Here is a 22,139-nt window from a genome sequence, read left to right as displayed (position 1 = left end):
GGGACACGGTGGGAACAGCTCATTGAGGACTGATAGCTGGTCCTGGGTAATGAGAGGTGTCCTGGGCACACTGAGAGGTCTGTTCTCCTCGGGCAAGCTCTATAGCACTGCTCCCAGCACCCTCATGAGGCTGTTGAATGCTAATATGGTTCATACCAAGCAAGGAGGTGCCCTGTGCCCCAGCCACCACTGTGGCTCTTAACGCCCGTGTCCTCCCTCACGTACTCTGACTTCTTGATTGCAGCTCCCATACACGGTCACACAGACAAATCTGTGTCCTATAAATAGCAGCAGGCTGCCATGTTCTGGCTCTCATTGACATGCACTTCTTATTCAGCAAGACAGAGCAGAGGAGAAAATAACCTTCAGCGCAGCGGGGGGGCTAAATTTAACCAGGCTGCAGTGCAAACAGAGATGGGTATTCCTGGCAGGAGCACGGGAGAGCCGAGCTGGATGGGACTGAGTTGGGATTTAGCAGGGTTTTGCCTGAAACGGGCCAGGCTGATGCAGCAAACATCCTCTTTGGTGCCCGTGTGACAAAACCCAGGATGGTGCTTCCAAAGCAAACATTAAAGGGAACCCTCCTTTAACCTGTTCTGAATGAAAGGTTCTTGTAAGAGACAGCAGCTTTGAAACCGGATTGAATTGGTTCAGTTCCTAACCCACACCATCTCGCGGCTCTAAGCATGTACTTATTCCATGCAGACTGAATCCAAGAGAAGAGGTGCTTTCCTTAGGATGAAATCTAAGGTAATTGCAGCCAAACTGTGACAAGGAAAATCAGATGGAAGAGGAGAATGACCAAAAAGTTCTGTTTGCTAAAGAAATGATCTCAGATCCTGAACACTGTGAGCAGCGCCAAGCTCCTGCCTCCCATTGCCTTGGCTCCCTCCCGCTTCCCTTCCCTCTAATGCTGCCACATTTAATATGTACCTTCAGTACAACCTGAGCTACAAGGTCCTCAAAGGTGCGCTTGTAACGGAGACAATGAGATTAGAGCAGCAGAGCTGAGAACTGGATTCAATTAGCTGAGTGCTCGGGGAGGGAAGGGGAAGGAAAGCTTTACTGGGAAGCTTTGAAATGGAAAACGATTGTATTGGTGCTCCTGGTGGGATGGGGTTCCTACAGAAACCCCTGCCAAAGAGGAATAAGGGGGTCCTCAGAGAAGTGGGTTTGTGCCACCAGGCAGATTGGGTTTTACAGGGAGGGAGGGTTTTGGGGACCGAGGGGATCCTGCAGTAGGATCGTGGCACTGCCTAGCACCGAGGGAGGGGGATAACTGCCATCCTTCCCAGAAAAGCAACACATGACGACAAGCTGATAGTGCCAGCAATCGTGTACTTGAGTAAACGAGTGACTGTCATTGCAGCGCTGAGAAGGGGAGATTAAATCTGCGGCTGTCAGAGAGGGTGTTTTGATTTGCTTTCGCACAAGGCCAGCGTCAAGGGGAAATAGTGGAAAGCAGCTGCGTGATCCAACGGGGATTGATTGGAAATGCAACTGCAGCGGTCTTATTTATAATGAGCTAGAATCCTGTCGCAGAAGACCCAGTACCTAGCAGTCACTGTGTGTGTGCCAATAGCAAACCTGTCTTCCACCCACAGAGCAGCAGCATTTTTGTCTTCCTTTGTCAAGCAGACCATTAGGTGTGTGAAGTCTCACACGGTCCTCTTCCCTGTGTCTGTACACGCCGGGGAGTTTTAGTTCTTCTTTAAATACAGATCTCTTTGTAGTAAGCTGTGTTTTTACAAGGGGCTGTAGGGACAGGACAAGGGGGAATGGCTTTAAACTGACAAGAGGGGAGATTCAGGTTAGATAATAGGACAAAGTTCTTCCTTGAAGTATTCAAGGCCAGGCTGGACAGAGGGGCTTGGAGCAAGCTGCTCTAGTGGAAGGTGTCCCTGCCTGTGGCGGGGGTTGGAGCTGGAGGAGCTTTAAGGTCCCTTCCAACACCAACCAGGCTGGGATTAAATGGTAGAATTCTATGGTTTTAGTTCTGATGTGTCCTTTCCTGCTGGAAAGAGCCCTGGTTCCTGAGCTCTCGATCAGAAGCAGTCCTAGGGCAGTGCCCTGCAGCCACAGTGCGGGTGGATTTTCTTACCTGCCCTCAACCTGAAGGACCGTTTGGCAAATCTATTTGCAAAACACAAAACCCAAAGGCACAAACCCCAAACGCTGCTGTTGCTTTGTCAGAAGCATTCCTGATGGGTTATGGTTGTCAGCAGGGACCACACGCTTGTGGCAGCAGGATCCAGCCAGCAGCAAAATGGATCTGCAGCATTTATGCATGCAGGGATGGGGAGAGCTCTGCATCCCACTGTGATAGGGCTCAGGTCACCCATCTGCCTCTATCACAGGGATGAAAGTGGCCCCATCCTTTAGTCTCAATGATAACATCAGTAGGAACCCCTCAATTACAGAAAATAGATATGCCAAGACTGCCAGCATCCATCAGCCAAGGATATTGCTTCCCCCCTCTCTGTCTAATGATTCCCTGCCCTTCCTGTCTGTTGTGCAGGGGCTCTGCCCTCTACCTCCCACATCCCAAAGTGGGTGAAAAGCAGGGGAGAAAAGACAAAAGGCGGGTCCGGGTTGGGAAATACTCATCCAGGAACACACGTTGCATGGTATGAATGGGGGCTCTGGAGCCGGTGGCGATTTGAGGCACGGGAGGGTCCAGAAGCAAGAAACCAAATTGGGGATGCAACCCTGGAGCTGTTTTGGAGAGAGACTGAGTTGCAAATCAGCTTTTAGTGTCTGGTTTGGAATGGTCACATTAGACCTCAGGGGCAGGACAGAGCCAAGGTCAGCACTTGCAGGTTGTTTCTCAGTGTTGGGCAGCATTAGCCATGCAGAAACACCAGCGGTTGCCATCTGTCCCTGCATCATCTTAGCACATCAGGGAATTAATCAGCAGTGCTACGGCTTGCCAAAGTTTTGGACACCAAATAAGATGTGCATAGGGAATGCGGGGGGAGCTGCTGCCCCTCCAGCACTCCCTTGCTGTGCATTGCGTTTCCCTTTTGCACTTCTCAGCAGAGAGACTTAATCAGTGCTTGAGCTTTCCATTACACGGCTGGACGTGAGCAAGATAATTGCAGGTCTTTGGAAATCACAGCCTCCCTCTGCCACCTCTCTCGGTGTGGGCTGCTCAGTGGTGCTTGCTGCTTGGTTTCTCAGCTTTGGGAGGACGTTGTGCACAGATTCCTACAGCAAAGCCCCGGGTGAACACAGGGGAAGTTTTGATTTACTGAAACTCATCGAGTGTGAACGGTGATGGTTTATAAATGCATAAAGCTCAATACAGAACCCATGGAAGGCAATAAGGGGGTTTCTCGGGCATTCGGTGGGCAGAGTGCAAAGCCCATCAGTAGAAAGCTGTAAAAATCACTCAGGTGCTAAACCTGGAAATTGCTTGTGCAATTAAATGTGATGTTGCCAGAGGAAAGGTAGCTGGAGGATGGGAAACCCAAGTTATACGTGACTAGGACTGAGGCGGTCTGCAAACACGCTGTTCTCCCTCCCGCTCCTGCCCCTCGCCTCTGTCCCATCACCAGGCTCTCCCCGCCTGCCCCTCTGCCACAGCCGGGGGCCAGCCACGTGCACGTTCTCCAGGGCCAAAGCACCACCACCACCATGAGTAGCAACGCGTGTGTGGAAGTGGAGACGCAGTGGCAGGGCTTCAAGCAGAGCCGCTGGCAACAGGAGTTCTCCCCCCTCCTTCAAAGGGATCCCCGTCCCCTCCTGGGGCTCTCCACCTCCGTGCCACGCAGAGCAACCTCCTGGTGATGCTGGGGTGGCTCTTTCATAAAGGCAGAGACGGGGAGGGGGCCACTGGGGTTGGATGAGGGCTGTCCCATGCAGTCATGGTCAAACCACCTCCCGCCACCACGCGAATGACGTTGGTGGTGATGGATGTGACATGCCTCGGAAGCGCTGAAGCCCGTCTCACCTGAGCTGGTGGTAAAGGTTATGTACGAGTGCTCGCTGGGGCTAGACCATATGGGGAACACCCACAGCTTGTACATCATTCCCGGCGTCAGATTCGCCAGCTGCACAGAGGAAGGGGTCTGAGCTTTAACAGGGATAGATTTCTCTGTGTTGTTACCTGAGAAACAGAAACCGCACATCAAACCCAGCCGCAGGAGGCGCGGAGAGATTCCCGTGTTGACACTGCAGGCAACGCATTACACTGTCCCTGGCCACTGAGCAGCAATAACCCAGCTGGGTGGGCAAGGAGCTGTTAATGGCTTTGTGATCATTACTCACTGAGAAGAGAAGGAGCTCAGTGAGGCAGGAATATGGAGTGGGTTTGGCTGCATCCTTTCTGTGCTGGGAAGACAGACCCGTAGCTATCCAGGTCTCTCCCTACTTTTAAGCCCTGATGGAGCCTTTATCTGCCCAGCCTCAGGTCTGAATAGTTGGGAATTTATCTCAAAATACGGCCTTTGCCTGGTCCTCCTCAGCTGCATGGAGATGCTGCAGGACTCGGTGAAGGAGCCAGTTCTTGTGCTTTTGGGAGTGGGACCTGGGCACTGGTTTTGCTGGCAGCTTAAGGAGGCTTTGAATGAGCTAGATACTGGGCTAGCCATGCTGTGGGACTGCTCACCCCTGCTAGCAGGCTGTTGCTTTTGGGGGTGAGAGGAGCTGGGTCCTTCAGCTCATGGGGTGGTTGCTCCCAGGCTCTATCCAGGGATGAGCTGCTCTTTGCACTGTGTCAGGAATCATTTGCTGCTGAGTTTAATGCTGAGCATTAATCCACTGAATTCTAAGCGAGCTGGAAGTGGGGCTTTGGTCTGTGGCTCTGGAGGTGCGCACCTCCCGTGCCGTGGGGAAGGAGAAGGGAGGCTTTGGGGCAGAAAAAGTGCTGCCTGCTTCAAGTGACACTACAAAGGGCTGGAATGTCCTGGATTTCCTCCCTCTCATCCAGATGCTGATAAGGGTATCCTAACCCACTGCTGCTGTAGCCCGTCCTGATCCCAGACCCAGCTCTGGGAAAGCATTGCCCCTACTTTGTGCTTCCCAGTGATGGGGAAGACCCAGCGCTGGCGGTGGGTGCTTTGGGAGCTTGGATACTTGGCATTTAGGACTTGGGAAGCTGATGTGGATGCTGAATTTGGGAAGGCTGAGAGCTACCCAGCCTGTGCTGCTACCAAAGCCCTGCAGGCTGCAGAGCAAGGCCAGGCACTGGCTGTGTGCTGGAAACTCTTTCAAGGAGAAATCAAGGTCATCTTTAAGTGATCTTGTAAATGGCCAGAAGTGGTTTGCTCTCAATGATCACACCTACTCGGTTCATAAATGCTGATTTAAGACTGGTCTACTAAATAATGTGAGGGCTGAAATGGCTGGGAAATAAAAGTCAGAGATAAGCAGTAGTCATAACTGCCTATCTATAAAAAAAACCCCCAACAACCAACCAACAACATGTAAACATCTTTCTAAGCAAGTACTAAAAGCAGAGATACCAGCTTTGAGTTTCCACACCAAGGATGTAGCCTTACAATGTTAAGAGACAATGATATCCGATACGACGGGAGGTTTGGGATCATAGAGGATTCTGCCAACTCCAGGTTCAAGAAGCCCATTTTCAAAGCCATTGCAAACTGCTCTCCAATTTAGATAATTTCACTTGTTTAAAGGTTTTTCTTCTTTCACACATATATATTTATATTTTCAGGCTCTTTAATGTGTGACCACATACAGCCCTATCTTGTGGCAGTAAGCGCAAGGAGGGGGAATCACTTGTAGAGCATCAGGATTAGCTCTGGTGCCCTCTCAACAGCCAAGACCATGACCTGCCTTCCCTTCCCCATCCTCCGCATGGGCACAGAGCATCATTCCACACCCTCATCAAGGTTGCAACCACGGGAGCTGGCAGGATCTCTACTGGCGTCGCCACCCTGTAGAGTCCCCACGCGATCTGATGCTTACTGGTGATATACTTAACCACAAAGTCAGTTCCTGCAGAGTAATTGTGGCTCCAGGTGATGTTTGCCCAGTTACTATTAGCCATAGCTCTTATGTCCCATATGGACGATCCATTGGTGGCTGGTGGACAGGTTAGAAGAGGAGTTAGTATTTTGGATTATACATGAATGAGACCCCATCTAGCATCTGGTGTTGGTACAACCTTACAGAGTCATGCCTGATGTTAATGCTTTGGTCTTAACCTACAAGTTAAGTCCCTAAGGATATATTTGTTCTTTCCAAGATCCCTCATTTTAAACCTTTGGGGGAGGTTTGGTAGCAGAAGCTCATTGTGTGTTGGTGTTTAAGTCCAACTGCCCTCAGCTCATCTTTGGAGTCTGGGGGCTCCTGTGGCACATCCCTGAGGATTTCGGTCTGCAGGGAAATCTCTTGACTAAACTCATGTCCAAACGGACACATGCATGAGTGCACACGGACTCCCTGCCACAACGGAGGAGGGAAGACTGGGAGAGAACATTGTCGTGTTACTGGGTCTAGAGACAGCCAGTGGGGCAATGAAGTCACTCGTTTCTGATTTTGAAGTTAAGGATTGTCGACGTTGCTTTGGAGAGCGGATGAACTTCGTTTCTAGCCACTAGAGCTAATGCACTGGTTTAGTGTGTGCGTGAGTGGCATCAGGTAAGTCGCACCTTGCTTTTATTGCTGTTATTTACTTCAGGGTGCAGCTGAGGTTTTGGGTTGACAAAACACAGATCAGTAACTGCAGTCCCCGGTGCTGGGGCTTTTAGGGCATCCTAGCTTGGGAACTTGACCTAGAATCCCTCTTGCAAGCACAACCTGTGCTGCCACACGCTTGCCCTGTCTGCCTTCATTACAGCTCAGCCTCTTCCCCTCTGTCCCCAGGGCGGTTGGGGACACGGGTGGCTCCTCTTGCAGCTCCTCTTGTGCTCTCCCTGCTCTGCAGCAGCGTGCACCTCACCACTGGCTTGCCTGTTTCCAGTTAGCAGTGCTTCCCCACGTAGTCACTGCACAGCGGCTGTGTCGTGGGAGCAATCACCAGGACCTCATCTCTAGGATGCAGCTCCTCTGTCTGTCTTCCACCAGTTTTTAAGGTGGTTTTGCTGTGGTTCAGCGCCCAGGGAATGGTTTCACTGGCTGGAGAGGTGCCAAATTCATGTTTCTTGGGTCGGGGCTGCACCGGGATGAGCACAGAGCAGGAAATGTGCCTCTGAGTTGCAGAGCATCGGGTGGAGGCAGGACCTCTCAGCACATGGTTTTGGTGGGGTTTTAACCGTCCTGAGCTAATCTTATGCAAGAATGTAAAGAAAGGGGACTGAACAGCTTGAATAATCCAGTTTCTGAGTTAAATGGGTGTCAACTTTGATTCTCATTATTGCTACTCTCTCTTTTGCACCTCTGAGTGTATCCTGTCCAGCCATGCAGCTGTATTCTTTCGACTGCATTCCCCTTTTCCTGCTAGCTTGAGTTATTTCTGACTAACCTGAGTATAACTGCCCATAATTATTTAGTAAGTGTAGACTGCATTATAGCAGTGTTTTCAGACCAAGGCTCAGTGGGATACAGCTCTCTGCATCTATCAGCAGAACACAGATCGGGGGGATATGCCTTCACCAAAGCAGAGTTTGAGCACCCCATCCCTAGCTGATTGCACGAGGAGTTTCTCTTGACCTGGTGCACACCTGCGTGCAGGAGCTTAAGACTTCCCCAGCTCTCCCGTGGGCTATGGTTAGGTTCCATCACAAAGAGCAGGAGCATAAACCAAAAGACTCATATAAGTGATGACAGGTCTCTTAGCTAACAGTTGGTGGGCTAAATTTGAAGTGACATCTATAACAGTAACAGAACCCCCTTTTAATGGCAGAAAGACACGAGATAATACTTCAGAGAGCTTTCGTAGGGTCTTACACCTCCTTCCCAAGCACTGATGCTAGTTCAGCACCACGGCACCGCAGGGAGAGCTGTGTTAGCCCTGAGAGTAGACCAGGAGGGTGGCACAGGGACCCCCAGATTGCCAGGAGCCACTTGTGCACATGAATTCCCAAGCCTGTGCCACCTCCATCTCCACACCAAGCCATTCCCAGAGTGTGGAATGCCTTAACTTTCCCCTGTGCCCGTTATTAACCCTGGCTCTGGGCAGGATGCAGGGAAGGTCCCAGTAGGGTTAGAGGGGTTAGAGAAAAAGGAAAGCGCAGTACCCAACTCCTGCTTTGTGGTGGCTGCCGGAGCCCTCTCTGTAGCTGCTGTAGTGCTTGCGGCGATGGTGGCGGCTGTAGTGGTGGTGGTGGTAGTAGTGTCGGTGGTGGTGGTAGTAGTGTCGGTGGTGGTGGTAGTAGTGTCGGTAGTAGTGGTAGTAGATGGGGTGGTTGTAGTACTGGTTAGATCGACTGTAGTTGGAGGCACCCCAGTTGCAGCTGGGAGAGGGAAACACTGGCTTTTTAGAGAGGTGATGGCACCTCGGGGCTTGCACTCGCCATCCCCAAGGCTGGACATGCAGCACGCGAGGGGAGCAGAGCAGACAGCGCAGGGACAGGGGTGAGAGGCAGCAACAGCACTGGGAAACACGAGCCTGACCCGCTTGTCCCATCCCCATCCCCACGCGGAGCCAGTCACAGGCAGGGAATGATGCTGGGGCAAAGAGGGGCTGCCCCTGTGCACCCTCCACTTGACCCCTTTCCCAGGGCTGAAGGACCCGCTTCTGCCTTTGCTCTGCTGCCAGTGCTCCCCAATACCCTGGTCTTAAATAGAATGGAGGGATGGAAGGAGGGGTGTGAAGGGTGTCTGGGGCAGGCACAGGACAGGCTGTCCTTGCTCCGTCATCCCCCAGCACATTGCTGGCACTGAGAGCACTCAGAGCTCCCTGCAGTAAGAAACAGGATTTATCTCTTAAGAAAACATAATAATCCCTTTTGTCGTGGGCCAGGCCTGCCACAATCCCCTTAATTCAGCAGCCTCTGGACTACACCTCCAGCATTTTTTTGAGCTGCCAGTTCAGCCTGCAGCTTCTCAGCCATTCCCTTCCTGGCTCGCCTCATCCTGCAGCCTGTGATGGAGCAGCCTGAGCATTAAGGTGGATTTTTGCTCTTTGGTGAGTGATGGACGGTGCTTTGCCATCCCCACCCCTCACAATTTACACTTGAATTAGGATAAAGGGATTGATGCATCCCGAACTGTCCAAGGGGAAAGTCTGAGCAACTTGTTTTCTAAATAGCCCCCGTCCACATCTCACCTGTGCTGAGCAAAGGGCTCAATGTGCACTTTGTGGGGTCAAGGGGATCCTGACCACCACCAAAGTGAACTGCAATGGCTTGGGTCTGAGAATGCAGCTGAAATGCTGCTTGAACTGCCTGAGGTAAATGAGCAGATTCACCCTGCGATACTTGCATTCAGTTATATTTACTTTGAGTGTAGATGGAGGGATTACAAATCCCCGTTAGGCAAATGAACCCAGCTATTGGAAATATCACCCACGAACACAAACAGCCCCAGGAAGCACTTTAAAAGGTCTCCAAGAACTAAACCAGGGCTTGTTTTCTCACCACTGCGAGCCAAGCCCTGAGACCTCAGCTCCCACAGAGATCCAGCAGCAGCAGAGCAGAGCAGTAGGTCACTCAGCCCATCTCCACGGGTACCAGCACATCCCAAACCCACCAGCCCACCCCAGGGTGTGCCCCACGCAGCATCCAGCCAGCCCCATGCAGCAGTGCAGCCACCCAGAGAGAGCACCCCGTGTTGCACGGCCAGGCAAGGGGCTGGGGACAGGGAGGGGACCTGTTCCCATAGGAAATGGCACGGCTTTGTCCTCAGGGGTTTGCACCTTCCCAGCTCATCACTGGATGAGCTTTAAGGTCATTTCCAACACAAACCAGTTTGGGATTCTGTGGTCCCCATCACCTGGTTCCTGATGAAAGGCTTTGCTGTGCTCTGGGTTTATACGTTACAAAAGCCTTTCTTGAGTTGAGAATATGGCTATCCATCTTTGCTGATTCACAGAGGTTAAGAGATTGGTGTCACCAGGTTAATGCCACCATTACCCTGATTAAGCTGCAGCTCCTCAATAGGTTTGCAATGGACACAAACAGCGTTGTGGACACTGGTTATTAGCTATTGCAGTCCCAGCATTTCCCTCGTGAATGCCTGGCTCCCCTTTAAGGAAAATAAGACTGAAGAAGGCACAAAGTAACTTGCTGAAAGGCAGGAGCTGGTGGGAAACCTTGTACAAGCCTCCTCTCCAGCTCCCAGGCCTGTCTCTGCATCACGCATCTCCCTTTGAGGACTGTCTGCATCACCTAACACTGCTGTAATGGCTTTAGCAGAAGGAGAGCTTCAGCTTTAATGCTCCTCTAGCCCTTAGATGGGAAGAGATTATCTGGGATAAGGCAAAGCTTTGCAATCTCTCGTGTAGGGCACCATCTTTATGTAGTACATGCAGATATACACGCGCAGGTGAATCTGCAGCGCCAAGACCCTCCTGGATGCTGCATTGACCCATTCATCATCAGGCTGTGCTGCTCAGCTCTGGCTGGCAGGATTTACCCAAACCACCCAGCACTAATGGAAGCAATCCCTGAGAGCAGGGATATCACAATATAACAGGAATAATGATGCCAGCTCACTCCTGAGCAGGTCCCTCAGTGAGATCGAGGAGGGGGTGATGGCACTGGGGGTAGGAATGGTCCCAGAAGGACAAGGAGCAGGGGAAAAGTGGGATGGGGGAGTCTGGGAAGCAATAGCTCAGAGAGGGGAGGATGCTGCAGGATGGAGGAAGGTGACTACAGCTGGGCAGGGCTCCCGCAGCCATGGGGGGATTTAGTCTTAAGCTGCCTTGGGATTCAAAGCTGCAGCCTCATTTGTGTTTCAATGGGAAATGTATGCGGGGGAGAAGCTCAGCTGGGAGATTTGGGGGAGAGAAGATAAGGGGCATTTTCTAGGCTTTGAAATCGAGCCCCTAATGAGAGCCGGTTCCAGCCTGGGAGGAGATGAAGCGGCCTTTGACAGAGATCAGAGCGCCCCAAAGAAGAGGGCCCCCTGCCATGGGGAGCCTCAGCCCTTCCCTGGGGTGCTGGGGTCCCCCCTCGCTGCCCACCCTGCCAGGGCTCGTTGCAGAGGCACAGATCCCTGCTCCCAGCAGCACGGGGGCACAGGGGCGGGCGGCCAGGCATTGCCAGCACTGCAGTGAAACCCAGCCCGCACACATCCTCCTACACAAGCAGCTGCAATTCTCCCTCAGGGCTGGCATGTCGGAGCCCTGCAGGGCACCCTTCCTAACGTGGGGCTCTGGGGAGAGCTCTGACAGCATTAGCCTCAAGTGTAAATACAGGACTGAGCCTTGCAGTGCCTAAAGGGGCTGCAGGAGACCTGGAGAGGGGCTTTGGGCAAGGACCTGTAGGGACAGGCCAAGGGGAATGGCTTTAACCTGCCAGAGGGGAGACTGGGATGAGCTCTTAGGCAGAAGCTCTTTCCTCTGGAATTCTACTGTTTGTGTGATGGGGGAAAACAGTCTCCCCTCTCTGAAAGCAGGAGGCGATGCAGAAAAGGGACTTTGTCCCTTTCCCAAATGCTGGAAACAGGCTTGAAATCACCCCACTACACCCAGCATCCCCAGAGCAAAAGCCAGCACCAGCAGTTTCCCTTCTCTTGCTCCCACCGTAGCCTTGCCCATCTTCCTGGAACCATCTCAAGGAGCATCCAGCTCATTTGGAGGCCCCATCTTCGCTAAGATGCTTTTTCTGTCTGCAAGATGCATTATTACCCTCTCAGGTACTGGAGACCGCAGAGCAGAGGAGATGGGTGGCTATAATGGACCAGGGAGGCAGCACTCTGCCTGCAGCAATTAATAGGCTAAGTAATGAGGGAAATGCTTGCAGCAGGAGGGCTGAGCTCCTTGCTGCAGCCTGGCTCCTCTGGCCAGGAGCGGCCAGGAAGAAGGAGCCCAAAAAGCTGTGTGGAATAAAACCTGAGCGGAAGACTCCTAAAAGCAAAAAGGGGGGGCTTGAAAGTGGGGCTCGAGTCCTGCTCCGGCATTGCAGGGAGTGGCTGCATGGGGTTTGGTGCAAAACACAGGGAACACCACCCAGCCATATGTCTCTTTAATTATTTAAAGGTGCTTTTAATGTGGTGTTGGGCTGTAGGAAGAGCTTTCCCTTGGGTGTGTCTACAAAATAATTAGGCTTGGAGAAATGGGATGAATTTTTCATGGGTTTTGATCAGCAGCCAAAGACATTTGCAGAGATTTTCCTGTTGTTTCTCCTCACCCTCTCCCAGCTTTTAACAACAGAAGGAAATTGTGAAGTCTTTACCCTAAAGTGTCCCAAATCCGATAGCTCTAAGAAAGTCAAGAATAGAAAGGAGCAATTGAGCAGCCTCTGAAAGAGAGGGGTCAGCAGTTCTTGCTGTTCCACTGCTGTTTCTAAAATGAACAATAGGATCTTTCTCCTCCGGTTCCTAATTATGGAGGGACAAGAAGGGAACAGAGAAAAGTCCATCTTTTTTCCTTAAAGCCTAAGACCAACGACCGTTACAGTCTCTGATGAAGTTTTTCCATACACGTGGGTAACCTAGGATCCAGTTTTGGTTTTTTTCTCACCCATACCCTAAATGAGAGCCCTTTTCAGATGTCCTCCCTTTTCCTTTATCACCTCTCCTTTTGCCCAGATCTGGCTTCAGGAAAGATAAAGCCTTTCCTGCAGGAAAGTCCTCGCGCTTCACTTTGATTTCCTCAGGCTGGTCCAGTTTCTCAAACGCATCCAAAGCCACTCTGACCCTGTCTATGTGAGGTTACTCCTGAGAAAAAGGCCTTGTTCTCATCCTTAGTGCCAGCAGCCCATGGCAAAGAGCATTTTCCTGCAGTTTAAGACAACTTTCACTGTGAATCCGTAAAGATCCACAAAAATCTGGGTCACTGAGCAGGGAGGGATGCTCCGAGGAAGGTCAGGCAGTGTTTCACTTGAACCCTGTCCTTGTGGGGAGGAGAAACAGCCTCTTGGGACAAACAGCTCTCACAGCTAAGGAGATGAGACCCTGCTCAAGAGTGGGACAAAGACGTGTGCTGGGTCTCACCATGGCTCACACTGCCTTGATTCCTCTTGCTGGAGCCCAGCACGGTGAAGAGCTGTGAACACAGCTGAGTTAGCACTCAGTGACCTACTACTCCAGGCAGCACTTCTTCCAGCTCTGGCCTATCTTTGCTCATTATTTCTCCTATCAGAAGGTAAAATACAAGGGAGCAGTGGGCTTTGTCATTGAGTTATCCTTTAAATGGCAAATAATTTACCTAGCTTCCAGTGGTGGGGGAAATTGAAATGAGATGCGGCTGGAAGGCTAAAGAGATCACATTGCATTTTCCAGCTTCAGCAATAGAAAGGTACTTTAGAAGGTAATCCTGATCCACAAGGAAAAGCTGGATTCTTGTGGACAAGCTAAACTCTGGCTGAAGTAGGAGCTATAGCAGCAAAAGAGCCACCCTAGACTCCTAGGACAGAGATCCTCTAAGCTAAGAGGTGATGTCCGTGCACAGTTTCCCACCACCCAAAGCAGACCAATCTGTTACCCCCTTTATTTCTTTTTAGGAAGAGGAAAAATACAGCAAGAAAAAGATTGGCGTCTGTTCAGAAAGGAAAAGGAAATGCAAAATTATAGTGGGTAGGGAGACATCACTGCAACAAAATAAAAGGAGGAGAAACATCTATGAGGTAGGAAAGCAAAACCTGTGGGTGCAGAGAGCAGGTCCTGCACTTGCATCACTTGGGGAGAGCCTTCCCTAAGAAGCTGTTCCTCTGTGGGAAGCCCCAGGGCTGTGTCCAGCCAAGGCAAAGCAGGACCTCTTACAGAGCCCTTGGTGCGGGGCCAGCGAGTGCTGATGCTCCAGACCAAAAGCATTTAGGGCACGTTTTGGTCACGGGGCTCAAAGGGTCCCTGGTCCTGAAACACTGGCTCAAAGGTGGTGTTGGAGGTGGGGGGGAAAGTCCCATCTGCAGCTTTGGTATGAGGCGGGCGCCCTGTGGGCAGCCAGCAGTTCTGCTTTGCAGGGTTGACATCGGGTGAAAGTGGGGTTTGGGGTTCCTTGGAAGCAGTGGAGATGCTGCCCCTGTTACCAGAAAAGGGTTCTCTCTGCTGTAGGAACACGCAGTCGAGGGCAAAGCCAGCAATAGCCTCGCATGCAGACATGCACAGCTGCGGCACAAACATTGTCCTTAACCCTTTCAATGGGCACCTGGGAATAAAAGGGTTCTCCTGTACAAAAAGCCCTCAAAGAACCATGGGGAGATGAGTGGCTCGTGGTGCCCGCACGCTGCACACAGACCTGTGCGGCCAGGGGAGGCAGCAGCTCCAGCAGCAACCGGGAGCTGCTTTCCAGCTTAAATCCTGCAGGACAGAGCCCGGCTGCAGGATGGGCACCACCGAGTCAGGGCTGGGTGGGGGTGTTGAGGCTTCAAAAGGGAGAGGGCTTTGTGCAGACCTGGGATGAAAAACCTCTTTAAGAGGGCATCTCGACCCTCGCTTTCGCTCATCATCGGTGGCAGCTGCACTGTTCCGTGGCCGTGGCTGTCATTAGGCAGCTGGGAGGCTCTTAAGCCCCATTCAGAGATATTTTGATCTCTGCCGACCCCCCCTGCAGAGCCTGCCCTTGTCCCTTTCTGCCTTCGGGGCTTTGCCTTTAGCTGCTGTCGTCTCATATTTAGCCCAATTTAGCCTCCTGCCACTTCATCTTCCCATTGAAAGGGTTAATGGAGTGCATGCTTAACTGCCAGCACCCCGAGCAAGCCTTGCCCCATGCCTGTTACCTCCTCCGCTGGTACGGTACCTGGGGTTGGCGTGGCTTCAGAGGGCAGCGCCAAGATAGAGAGGGGAATGCGAAGAGAGCAGCATAGAAGAGAAGGAAAGAGAAAACAGAGGAACATATAAAAACAACCAGAACACACCAACAAGAGACTCAGGGACCACTTGCACACAGGCACCAGGCTTGAGAGAGAAGGGATAAATGCATTAGGTACAACCCTCCTTGTGCATCAGCGCTGTTCGCAGAGGGCAGAGAGCAGGGATGTCCCCTTGGGCGATGGAGATCACCTCTTAAGACACACACCAGCTCCGCTAAACTATTTGTGACCCTCTGAATTTCTCCTCAGTGCTTTGCTGGTGTGTTTCTAACACCAGTGCTCGTCCTGCCCTGTGTGGATTGGAGCCCGTGGTGCACAACGTCAGCATTGCATTTAAACTCAGGTGAATGAGTCTGGCAAGCAGAAAACAACCTCTGAAGGCATTAATGGGTTCAATTGTCTTAATCTGCTGCTTTTTTTACATTCCAAGCTTGTCTTTTGCGTAGCTTTCCAGCAGGTAGCTTCATATCCAAGTGGGAATTTGGAGCTGCTAATGGTACTTACGTGCCTGGCAGGGAACCTTACCTTACCTGCCATTTCCTGATACCAGTCAGTGCAGCAAGGTTGGTTATGGTATTATTTATCTGTGCTCTTCTCAGCATATAGAAACAAACCCAGTAAAGCAAATGGATCTGAAACAACTACAACTTTCCACTACCAGCACCACCAGCTTCTATCTGCATTCTGTTCTCTATCCTTTTAAAGCAGTGTCGTGCCCTCTCTCATGTTTGCCAGGGTGTAACTTAGCTGATTTCTCTCCCATAGCATAAGCAGCCCCATCTCCCATCCTGTCACTGCAATGAGCGATGCTGGAGCCCACCTAAAAGGTGTCAGGAAGCATTTTATTTCCACTGGGTCATCAGGAGGAATGACTTTTCCTACTCAGAGCCATTAGCTGGGGAGGGGGAGATGGAAGAGAGACAGAAACCCCATTACATCGGGGCACTAACCAAATCATAGGTCTCTTAGCAAATGCTAAGGAAAGGAAAGAGAAAGCTTTTGTCTCCCGCTGCTCCCTCAGGGCTCCTGAACTTTCACTTAGTTTGATGAATGTCCCACAATGGGCATTTGATCTGATTACGAACCTGGAGCTGGGGCTTTGCTTTGGAGGCTCAGGGCAGCTGCTGGTTATGGGGTGGCCGGGAGGTGGCCCTGGAGCCCCTGCCCTGGGGGATGCAACTGCTGCACCCCCTTCGAGCCACATCAGAATCACTCACATCTGCCCCTTAGCTCATGCAGAGGCTGTAAACTGGAGCTTCACCTTTAGCACGGGCAGAGCAGGATGCCCTCCTGCTCCTGGGCACATGAGGAGCACCGGCTGCTGGAGGGGGCAGCAAGGTAGTTCCCTGGAGCATAGGACAGTATCCCCAGTCACCTCAATAGCGTTACTGCCGCAGTGTTCGATCCTGTCTGCCTATCTTTCTACCCATCCATCCATTCATTCATCTGTATCTATCTATCTATCTATCTATCTATCTATCTATCTATCTATCTATCTATCTATCTATCTATCTATCTATCTATCCTATCCATTTCTCTGTCTGTCCTGCAGTAGAATGTAGCTGAGCACCAGTTGCTCTCTTGTACTGGTTGCCCTGTGACCACCCCATCCTGACCTGCAGTTTCTGGCTCACAGAGGTACCCTCGCCCCCTCCCTCCTCGGCAGAGCCAGGAGCTGGTGCTGCTGCACCTACCTTCATTCAGCAGGGCTGGGGACTCCTCCACCAGGGTTTCTCCTTCTCCCACCTGGGTCCGTGCGCGCAGGAAGAAGCGATAGCGCGAGATGGGGTCTGTCCTCTGCACGGTGAACTTTGTCTGGTTGGGAGAGAAGTTCTCTACCAGGGTTCGGCCTGTTTTGGATCCGTTAACTGGGGAGGAAAGGGAGGCGGTGGCAGCTTCAGCCTTGGTGCAGAGCACCCTGCGAGAGCTCCCTCATCGCCTCACCCCAGGGCCAGCCTGCAGTCAGTGCTCAGAGCCACAGCTGCTGCTCAGCGCACTTCAGTTGGTGGCTTTCGGGCTGGGGACCTGCTAGAGGGGATGCTCAGGGTTGTAGAGGCACAGCACAAGTACCAGGGTCTCGGAGGAGGCTGGACCCCCCCCCCCCCAGGCACTGTGGGCTCTGCACTCCCAGCACATTCCTTATACAGCCAGGACCTTGTGAGCCCATGAACTGCTCGGAATGAGCCTGAAGGTCTTTAAATCAGAGATCAGGCTCATTTCCCTTCACTGGTGTGAGCTGCTGAGCACCCCCCACCCTCCCTGGTGCTGCAGCTGCCCAGCACTGCTCCAGGGTCCCCTCGGCACCACCGTGCCTCACCCTGTGGTCAGTCTCCAGCTCCTTATGGAGACCTTCCTGTGCTAGGGGAGGGGGTGAACAGCAGCAAGGAGCACGTTCAATGGCTCCATTATTATCACTAAGAAGATAACACATGGAACGTACAGGCTTGATATCTAAGGCTGTATCCTGTGAGGACTCCATTGGGATGCTCTGGGTGATCCCACTCCAGATTGATGATTTCCAGGTTTGGCTGTCGGATTCTTAAATACCGGGGGGAGCTGGGCACTTGGGAGGAGGATGGGAGCAGGGAGGAGAGGGAAAGAAAACACACAAGAGAACATACCTTACAATACTGTACACAGTGCAGGCTGAGTGCTGCACTCGACGCTCACAAATACACACACAGATCGCACACTAAAGGTCAGAGAGCGACTGAACAAGAATCTGTGCCAGAAACCATGCACCAGGCCAGGGTTTTCAGCAGCGTGTGTGCAGGGAGCAGAAAGCAGAGCAGCTCTGCATGCAACCCAGCAGCACCATGCCCGCACAGCACCCGCGAAGGATGCTGCAGTGTGAAGCAGAGCTATGACACAGTTCAGGGCCACTTCTCTATGTTATACACACATTTTACAGGTCTTATTTACAGCCCCCACCCAGCCCAGCATCTACATCTCATCTATTTATCTGTTGGAACAGTGAAAAAGAGTAGAGCAGCTTCTCTTATGGCAAAGCATCACTGTGTTACTGACACCTGGAGATCCAGAACGGGGCTGGTGCTGTGCATATACAGTGGTCCTTACCCTGAGGACTGGCTGCTGTTATGACTGCTTATTCAGAGCTAGTAAAGGAAGGAAAGCATTATACATTCCTGAATGCAGTTATTCTCCTGGCTTACTCATGATTGTGGTGTCTTAACTGGGGAAAGAACTCGGTGCTCTGATCTGAGGCATCAGTGATTTCTGTTTCTTATCCAGAAGTTTTGCAGAGTATCATTCAGTTTCCTAAACACCATTGTATGTTATATAGATAGAATGGATGGGCAGTAAAATAGCTTATGGTATAGGAAAAAATATATCAAGAGTTTCCTTATTGCAAGAGTCCAATCCACTATAATCACTTCAATCAGTGCCACCCATGTATGCATACAGCCACCCCGAGCCCATACAGGTACCTCAAAATCTGTGTGCCTCTAACACCCAGGTAAAGCAGCTCCATCCAATGCCCCTGACTGCAAAACCACCCTATTGAAACAGTCCCTTCTCTTGGGACAAGCTGACTTGAGGCTGATCAAGTGAAACCCCTTAGAAAATGGTAAAACAGGAGCAAGAGTTCCTTGTGCAGCAGGAATGGGATGAAGGCGAGAAAGACCACCACAGTATTCTGTGTTACTTGAGACAGGATTTGCTTCCAGCCTCTACTCTTTTCTCCTCTTGCATTTTTGTGCTGTTCTGTGCCCAAAGATTCCTCACCAGCCTCTGGAAGTGCAGCTCCAACGGAAAGGTATCAGTGTGCCTATAAATAGCTCTTGTGACAGCAAGGAAATGAAAAGCTCAAGTTCATCCTTGACACAAGCTCTTTAACCAGAAGAATGAGGTGCTCTTGCCTGAACAGCCTGACAGGGTATCAGTGATGGGCTTTCAGGAGAAAAGCACTCGGGTCTTGGGCAGATCTGACTGCCGTTTACTGAGCACAACGAATACGTTCCCTCCTCTTCACCAACCCGCAGCGCAGGAAGGTGTGGGGACATGGGCAGGTCAGGCAGCAAATCAAGGGCACGGGGCTGTGCTGTGCTGCTGAAACATCTCTCTTGCTCCACCTCAGAGCCGATGTGTTCGAAGCACCCGGAGGGCATTTTTGGGTGGCCGAGAGTGCCAGCAGTTGGCTCTAGGTGCGGAGATGTCACCTCTCCCGTGGTGACAAAGGCAGAGCCGTGTGACAGTGATGCTGCCCACAAGATGCTCGGCTGAATCTCATCCCTGGCACATCTCCGCAGCAGCATCACCTCTCCATGGAGCTGAACCACCCAAACCTCTCCCTACATCACCCCCCCAAGGAACCTACCTCCTTCTGGTGTGGGGAACTCCTTAACTTCACTGCGTGGCCCATCTCCTCTCCCGTTGGTTACAACCATCTCAAGCTTGTAGTTGCTGTAAGGAAACAGCCGGGACACTATGCCCCGGTTTCGGTCTCCAGGAAAACTCACATACTGCCGTTTTTTGGAGACCCACAGGTTCTTCAGCAAACTACTGTCTCTCCAGAAATAGGCCTTCAAGAAACATGCATGGCAAGTGAAGCTTTTCCTGTGTCAGGGTTGGTTTTCTTTCATTAACAAAAGCAGAGCAAAACTTTGCCTCTTCAAAGAGCATCTCGTGGCTGCAAGAAGCCTTTTAGAGGAGTTAATGAAGCTCCACGTCCCCCCAGGCAAGGCAGGTGAGTGGTGTTACCCGAGGAAGAGGCTGAGCACGGGGTTAGGAGCTTACCAAAGGTCACACAACACTCAGGTCAGACTACAAAGAGCTGTTTTCTGCTTCCCAAGCCCTAGGCATCAAGTGATTCTCCCTTTCTACCTGTAGTGATGGACAAGGAGAGGTGGGTCACGTCCAGGCACAAAGGAGAGCCTGCATTTGGGAAGTCTCCCATTTGAAGCCCTGGCTGTAAATCTTATTTCATGCAGAAATAAGATTCATTCAGAAAACAGACCAGAATGACAGCGCAGAGGCAGGAAAAAGGAAAGCAGTACCCAGGGAGCTTGCTTTATGCCCAGCACATCATTGGATTTGAAATGCTGTTTGCAGGACACGTACTTTTGGTGATGGCTTAATCTCTGTCCAGACTTTTGCTTGTTTTGAATGGGGTCTGTCCTCTGGAAATGGATGCTAGGTTTTTAGCAATAAATATTCACCATTAAAAGAAACCACACCACACCAGGATCCAAGCTGTCTTTAGTTGCCTGTCAGTACGACCGCTGGGTTTAGGCTTTGCAGGGGTTGGTGTCCATGAGAGATGATGTAGGAACTTTGGGGATGACAAAAACTTAACCTCTTGGTACCCATCGGAGGTGGCTCTTCCCACAGCCACCCCATGGGCAGCTCTAGAGGCAGGGGACACCTTCCTGCATGGGTGCAGCACCCCACGTCCCTCTCTGGGCGAACAAGGGCAGCCCCGCTTGCCTTTAGCACCTCAGATCCTGCAGCCCCAACCCTGTCCAGGCACCAAGCCAAAGCCCTTCATTGCTGGTGCTGCTCTGGAGCAGAGCTGGGTCTGCACCCAGCCATCCAAGAGGGGTTTGATGGCTGGAGGAGCGGTTTCTGTCATCCCCATTGCAGGAGGTTAGCTGTATTAATGGTGAGCACAGAGAGGTTTGGGGTTGCTCACTCTGTACTCCTTGAGCTGTCCCTGGATGGTGTCCAGGTGCACTCGGGTCCAGGTCAGAGCAACGGCAGTGCTGTTTAAAACTCTTATCCTAACATCCGTAGGCGCAGCCTTGGGATCTGAGCGGTCGGGATAAAGCAGAGTGTACGTTAGGTACCTGCGGTACCTGAAGACCAGACAGATGCCCCTCTGCCCCCCCATCATCTTTCCATTGTCAGGCTCTGCCATCCCTGTTTTCATGGGGGTGTTCATCTCCTTTTCTCCCTCCTTAAAGTCAGTTTCTGAGGGTTTCCAACCTTGATAGAATAGCAGTGACAGGCCCGTCCTCAGCCTCCTGGCTGCCTTCAGTTGGGGTCAGCAGAGCCTATGACCATGCAGATACACAGAACAGCATCACCTCCCTGCCCAGCACTCTTTCTCACTGACATGTGCATGCTTTAAAAGCTGACTGTTGGGTTTTTAGCATGGGAAGGGGAGAACTGAAACTGGATGAGCTTTAAGGTCCCTTCCAACCTAAATGAGTCAGGGATTCTATGGTTACCTGGCTTATCTACCTTACTTATTGGTACTCCTGAAGTCACACAGCCAGGGACCCACCACTGATGCTGCAATGCAAGGAATTAATATATGTTTGTTTAAAAATAAAGCTGTTGTCAGGAAATCTCATTATCCCAGCAGGATGAGAGTTGTTCAGGAGCTCGGATGCTACAGGCACAGAAAGTGATACCAGGAGCCCAGAAAGAAGGTGGAAAGAGTTAAACAACCTGGGGCTGTTCTGTGGGACCAGGCAGAGGTTTAGGATAAGCTGAGCCAGTGTGTGTTGCAAACAGGAGCCCAAGCCAGGGCCTTATAGAGAGGCACAAGAATCCAGTCCAGGATGAACCAAAGCCCTTTTGGTTATGGGTAGCACCTCTCATCCGAGGTGAGGTCAGGGGAAGGAATTCAATGGGGGTTTAGCTGGAATACAGCCAATCCTCATCCTAAGGGAAATGTGACCATCTCCCAAACCCAAAGTGTTCTCTGGGTGCTCCAGAGAGCATGGGAGATGCTGAGTGAGCTGGGTCATGCAGGCAGGACCCAGGACAGAACCCAATGGCCAAGCCTCTTCCCCATGCCTGGAACTGGGTTTTTGTGCCCATTCAAGCAGTGCTGTGAACACGTCCCAGGCGCAGGCACCAGCTGGGGGGGGCTCCTGCCCTGAAACACTGAAATCTCTGCCTGAGGAAGTACTCACAATCTTCTCCGGAATAGCCGATGTAGGTGTCAGGCTCCGGTGCTCTGCCAAAGTCATTCTCTGCCTGCACCTTGATCTCATAGGGTACGTAGATGGGGGTGTTCCAGACAACATGCCTGGGCGCCTTCACCGTCTCATTGTACCAGCTCCCTCGGGGGTCCCTTCGCCTCCATCGCACGATGTACCTGAGGTTGGGCCCGTAAGCTTGGGTTGCATTCAGAGGCTTCATGGACCAAAACAGGAAAACAAAGTGAGGAGGAGGAACTGCATTGAACAACTGCTGTGGAGCTCTGAAACGTTCTGCTCAGCAGCTGGTTCTCATTTCATGCTCCACCAGCAAATCTCGAAGGAGGTCAATGCATTCATTCCCAGAGAGTCACATCCCAAGCCCTTGCCCTCCAGACCCAAGGCAGGACCAAGACCATAGCCTTAT

At 51.6% G+C, this 22,139-nt stretch overlaps 1 protein-coding gene across 22 annotated transcripts in view; it reads right to left on the bottom strand.

Moving 5' to 3' along the window:
- Positions 1–22,139, bottom strand: part of NFASC (neurofascin) — a 77,702-nt gene that overhangs the window by 7,602 nt on the left and 47,961 nt on the right. For 8 of the 22 annotated variants that reach the window (XM_057400627.1, XM_057400632.1, XM_057400633.1 and 5 more), the window contains 9 exons: positions 21,707–21,929; positions 20,476–20,591; positions 19,162–19,366; positions 17,263–17,385; positions 16,517–16,690; positions 14,750–14,764; positions 8,145–8,360; positions 5,932–6,048; positions 3,953–4,108 (listed from right to left, as the gene is read on the bottom strand). In XM_057400627.1, coding sequence (XP_057256610.1) covers positions 3,953–4,108; positions 5,932–6,048; positions 8,145–8,360; positions 14,750–14,764; positions 16,517–16,690; positions 17,263–17,385; positions 19,162–19,366; positions 20,476–20,591; positions 21,707–21,929 — 1,345 coding nt within the window. The remainder of the gene's footprint in view (positions 1–3,952; positions 4,109–5,931; positions 6,049–8,144; positions 8,361–14,749; positions 14,765–16,516; positions 16,691–17,262; positions 17,386–19,161; positions 19,367–20,475; positions 20,592–21,706; positions 21,930–22,139) is intronic. The other 14 variants (XM_057400639.1, XM_057400641.1, XM_057400642.1 and 11 more) reach the window with 9 other exon arrangements.

This window comes from Pezoporus wallicus, unplaced genomic scaffold (assembly GCF_028554395.1).
Source record: "Pezoporus wallicus isolate ANWC-B61680 ecotype Strahan unplaced genomic scaffold, APGP_CSIRO_Pwel_v1 scaffold_7736, whole genome shotgun sequence".
Classification (NCBI taxonomy): Eukaryota; Metazoa; Chordata; class Aves; order Psittaciformes; family Psittacidae; genus Pezoporus; species Pezoporus wallicus.
Note: the sequence above shows the minus strand (reverse complement) of the source record. Positions and strands in the feature narration are given on the sequence as shown.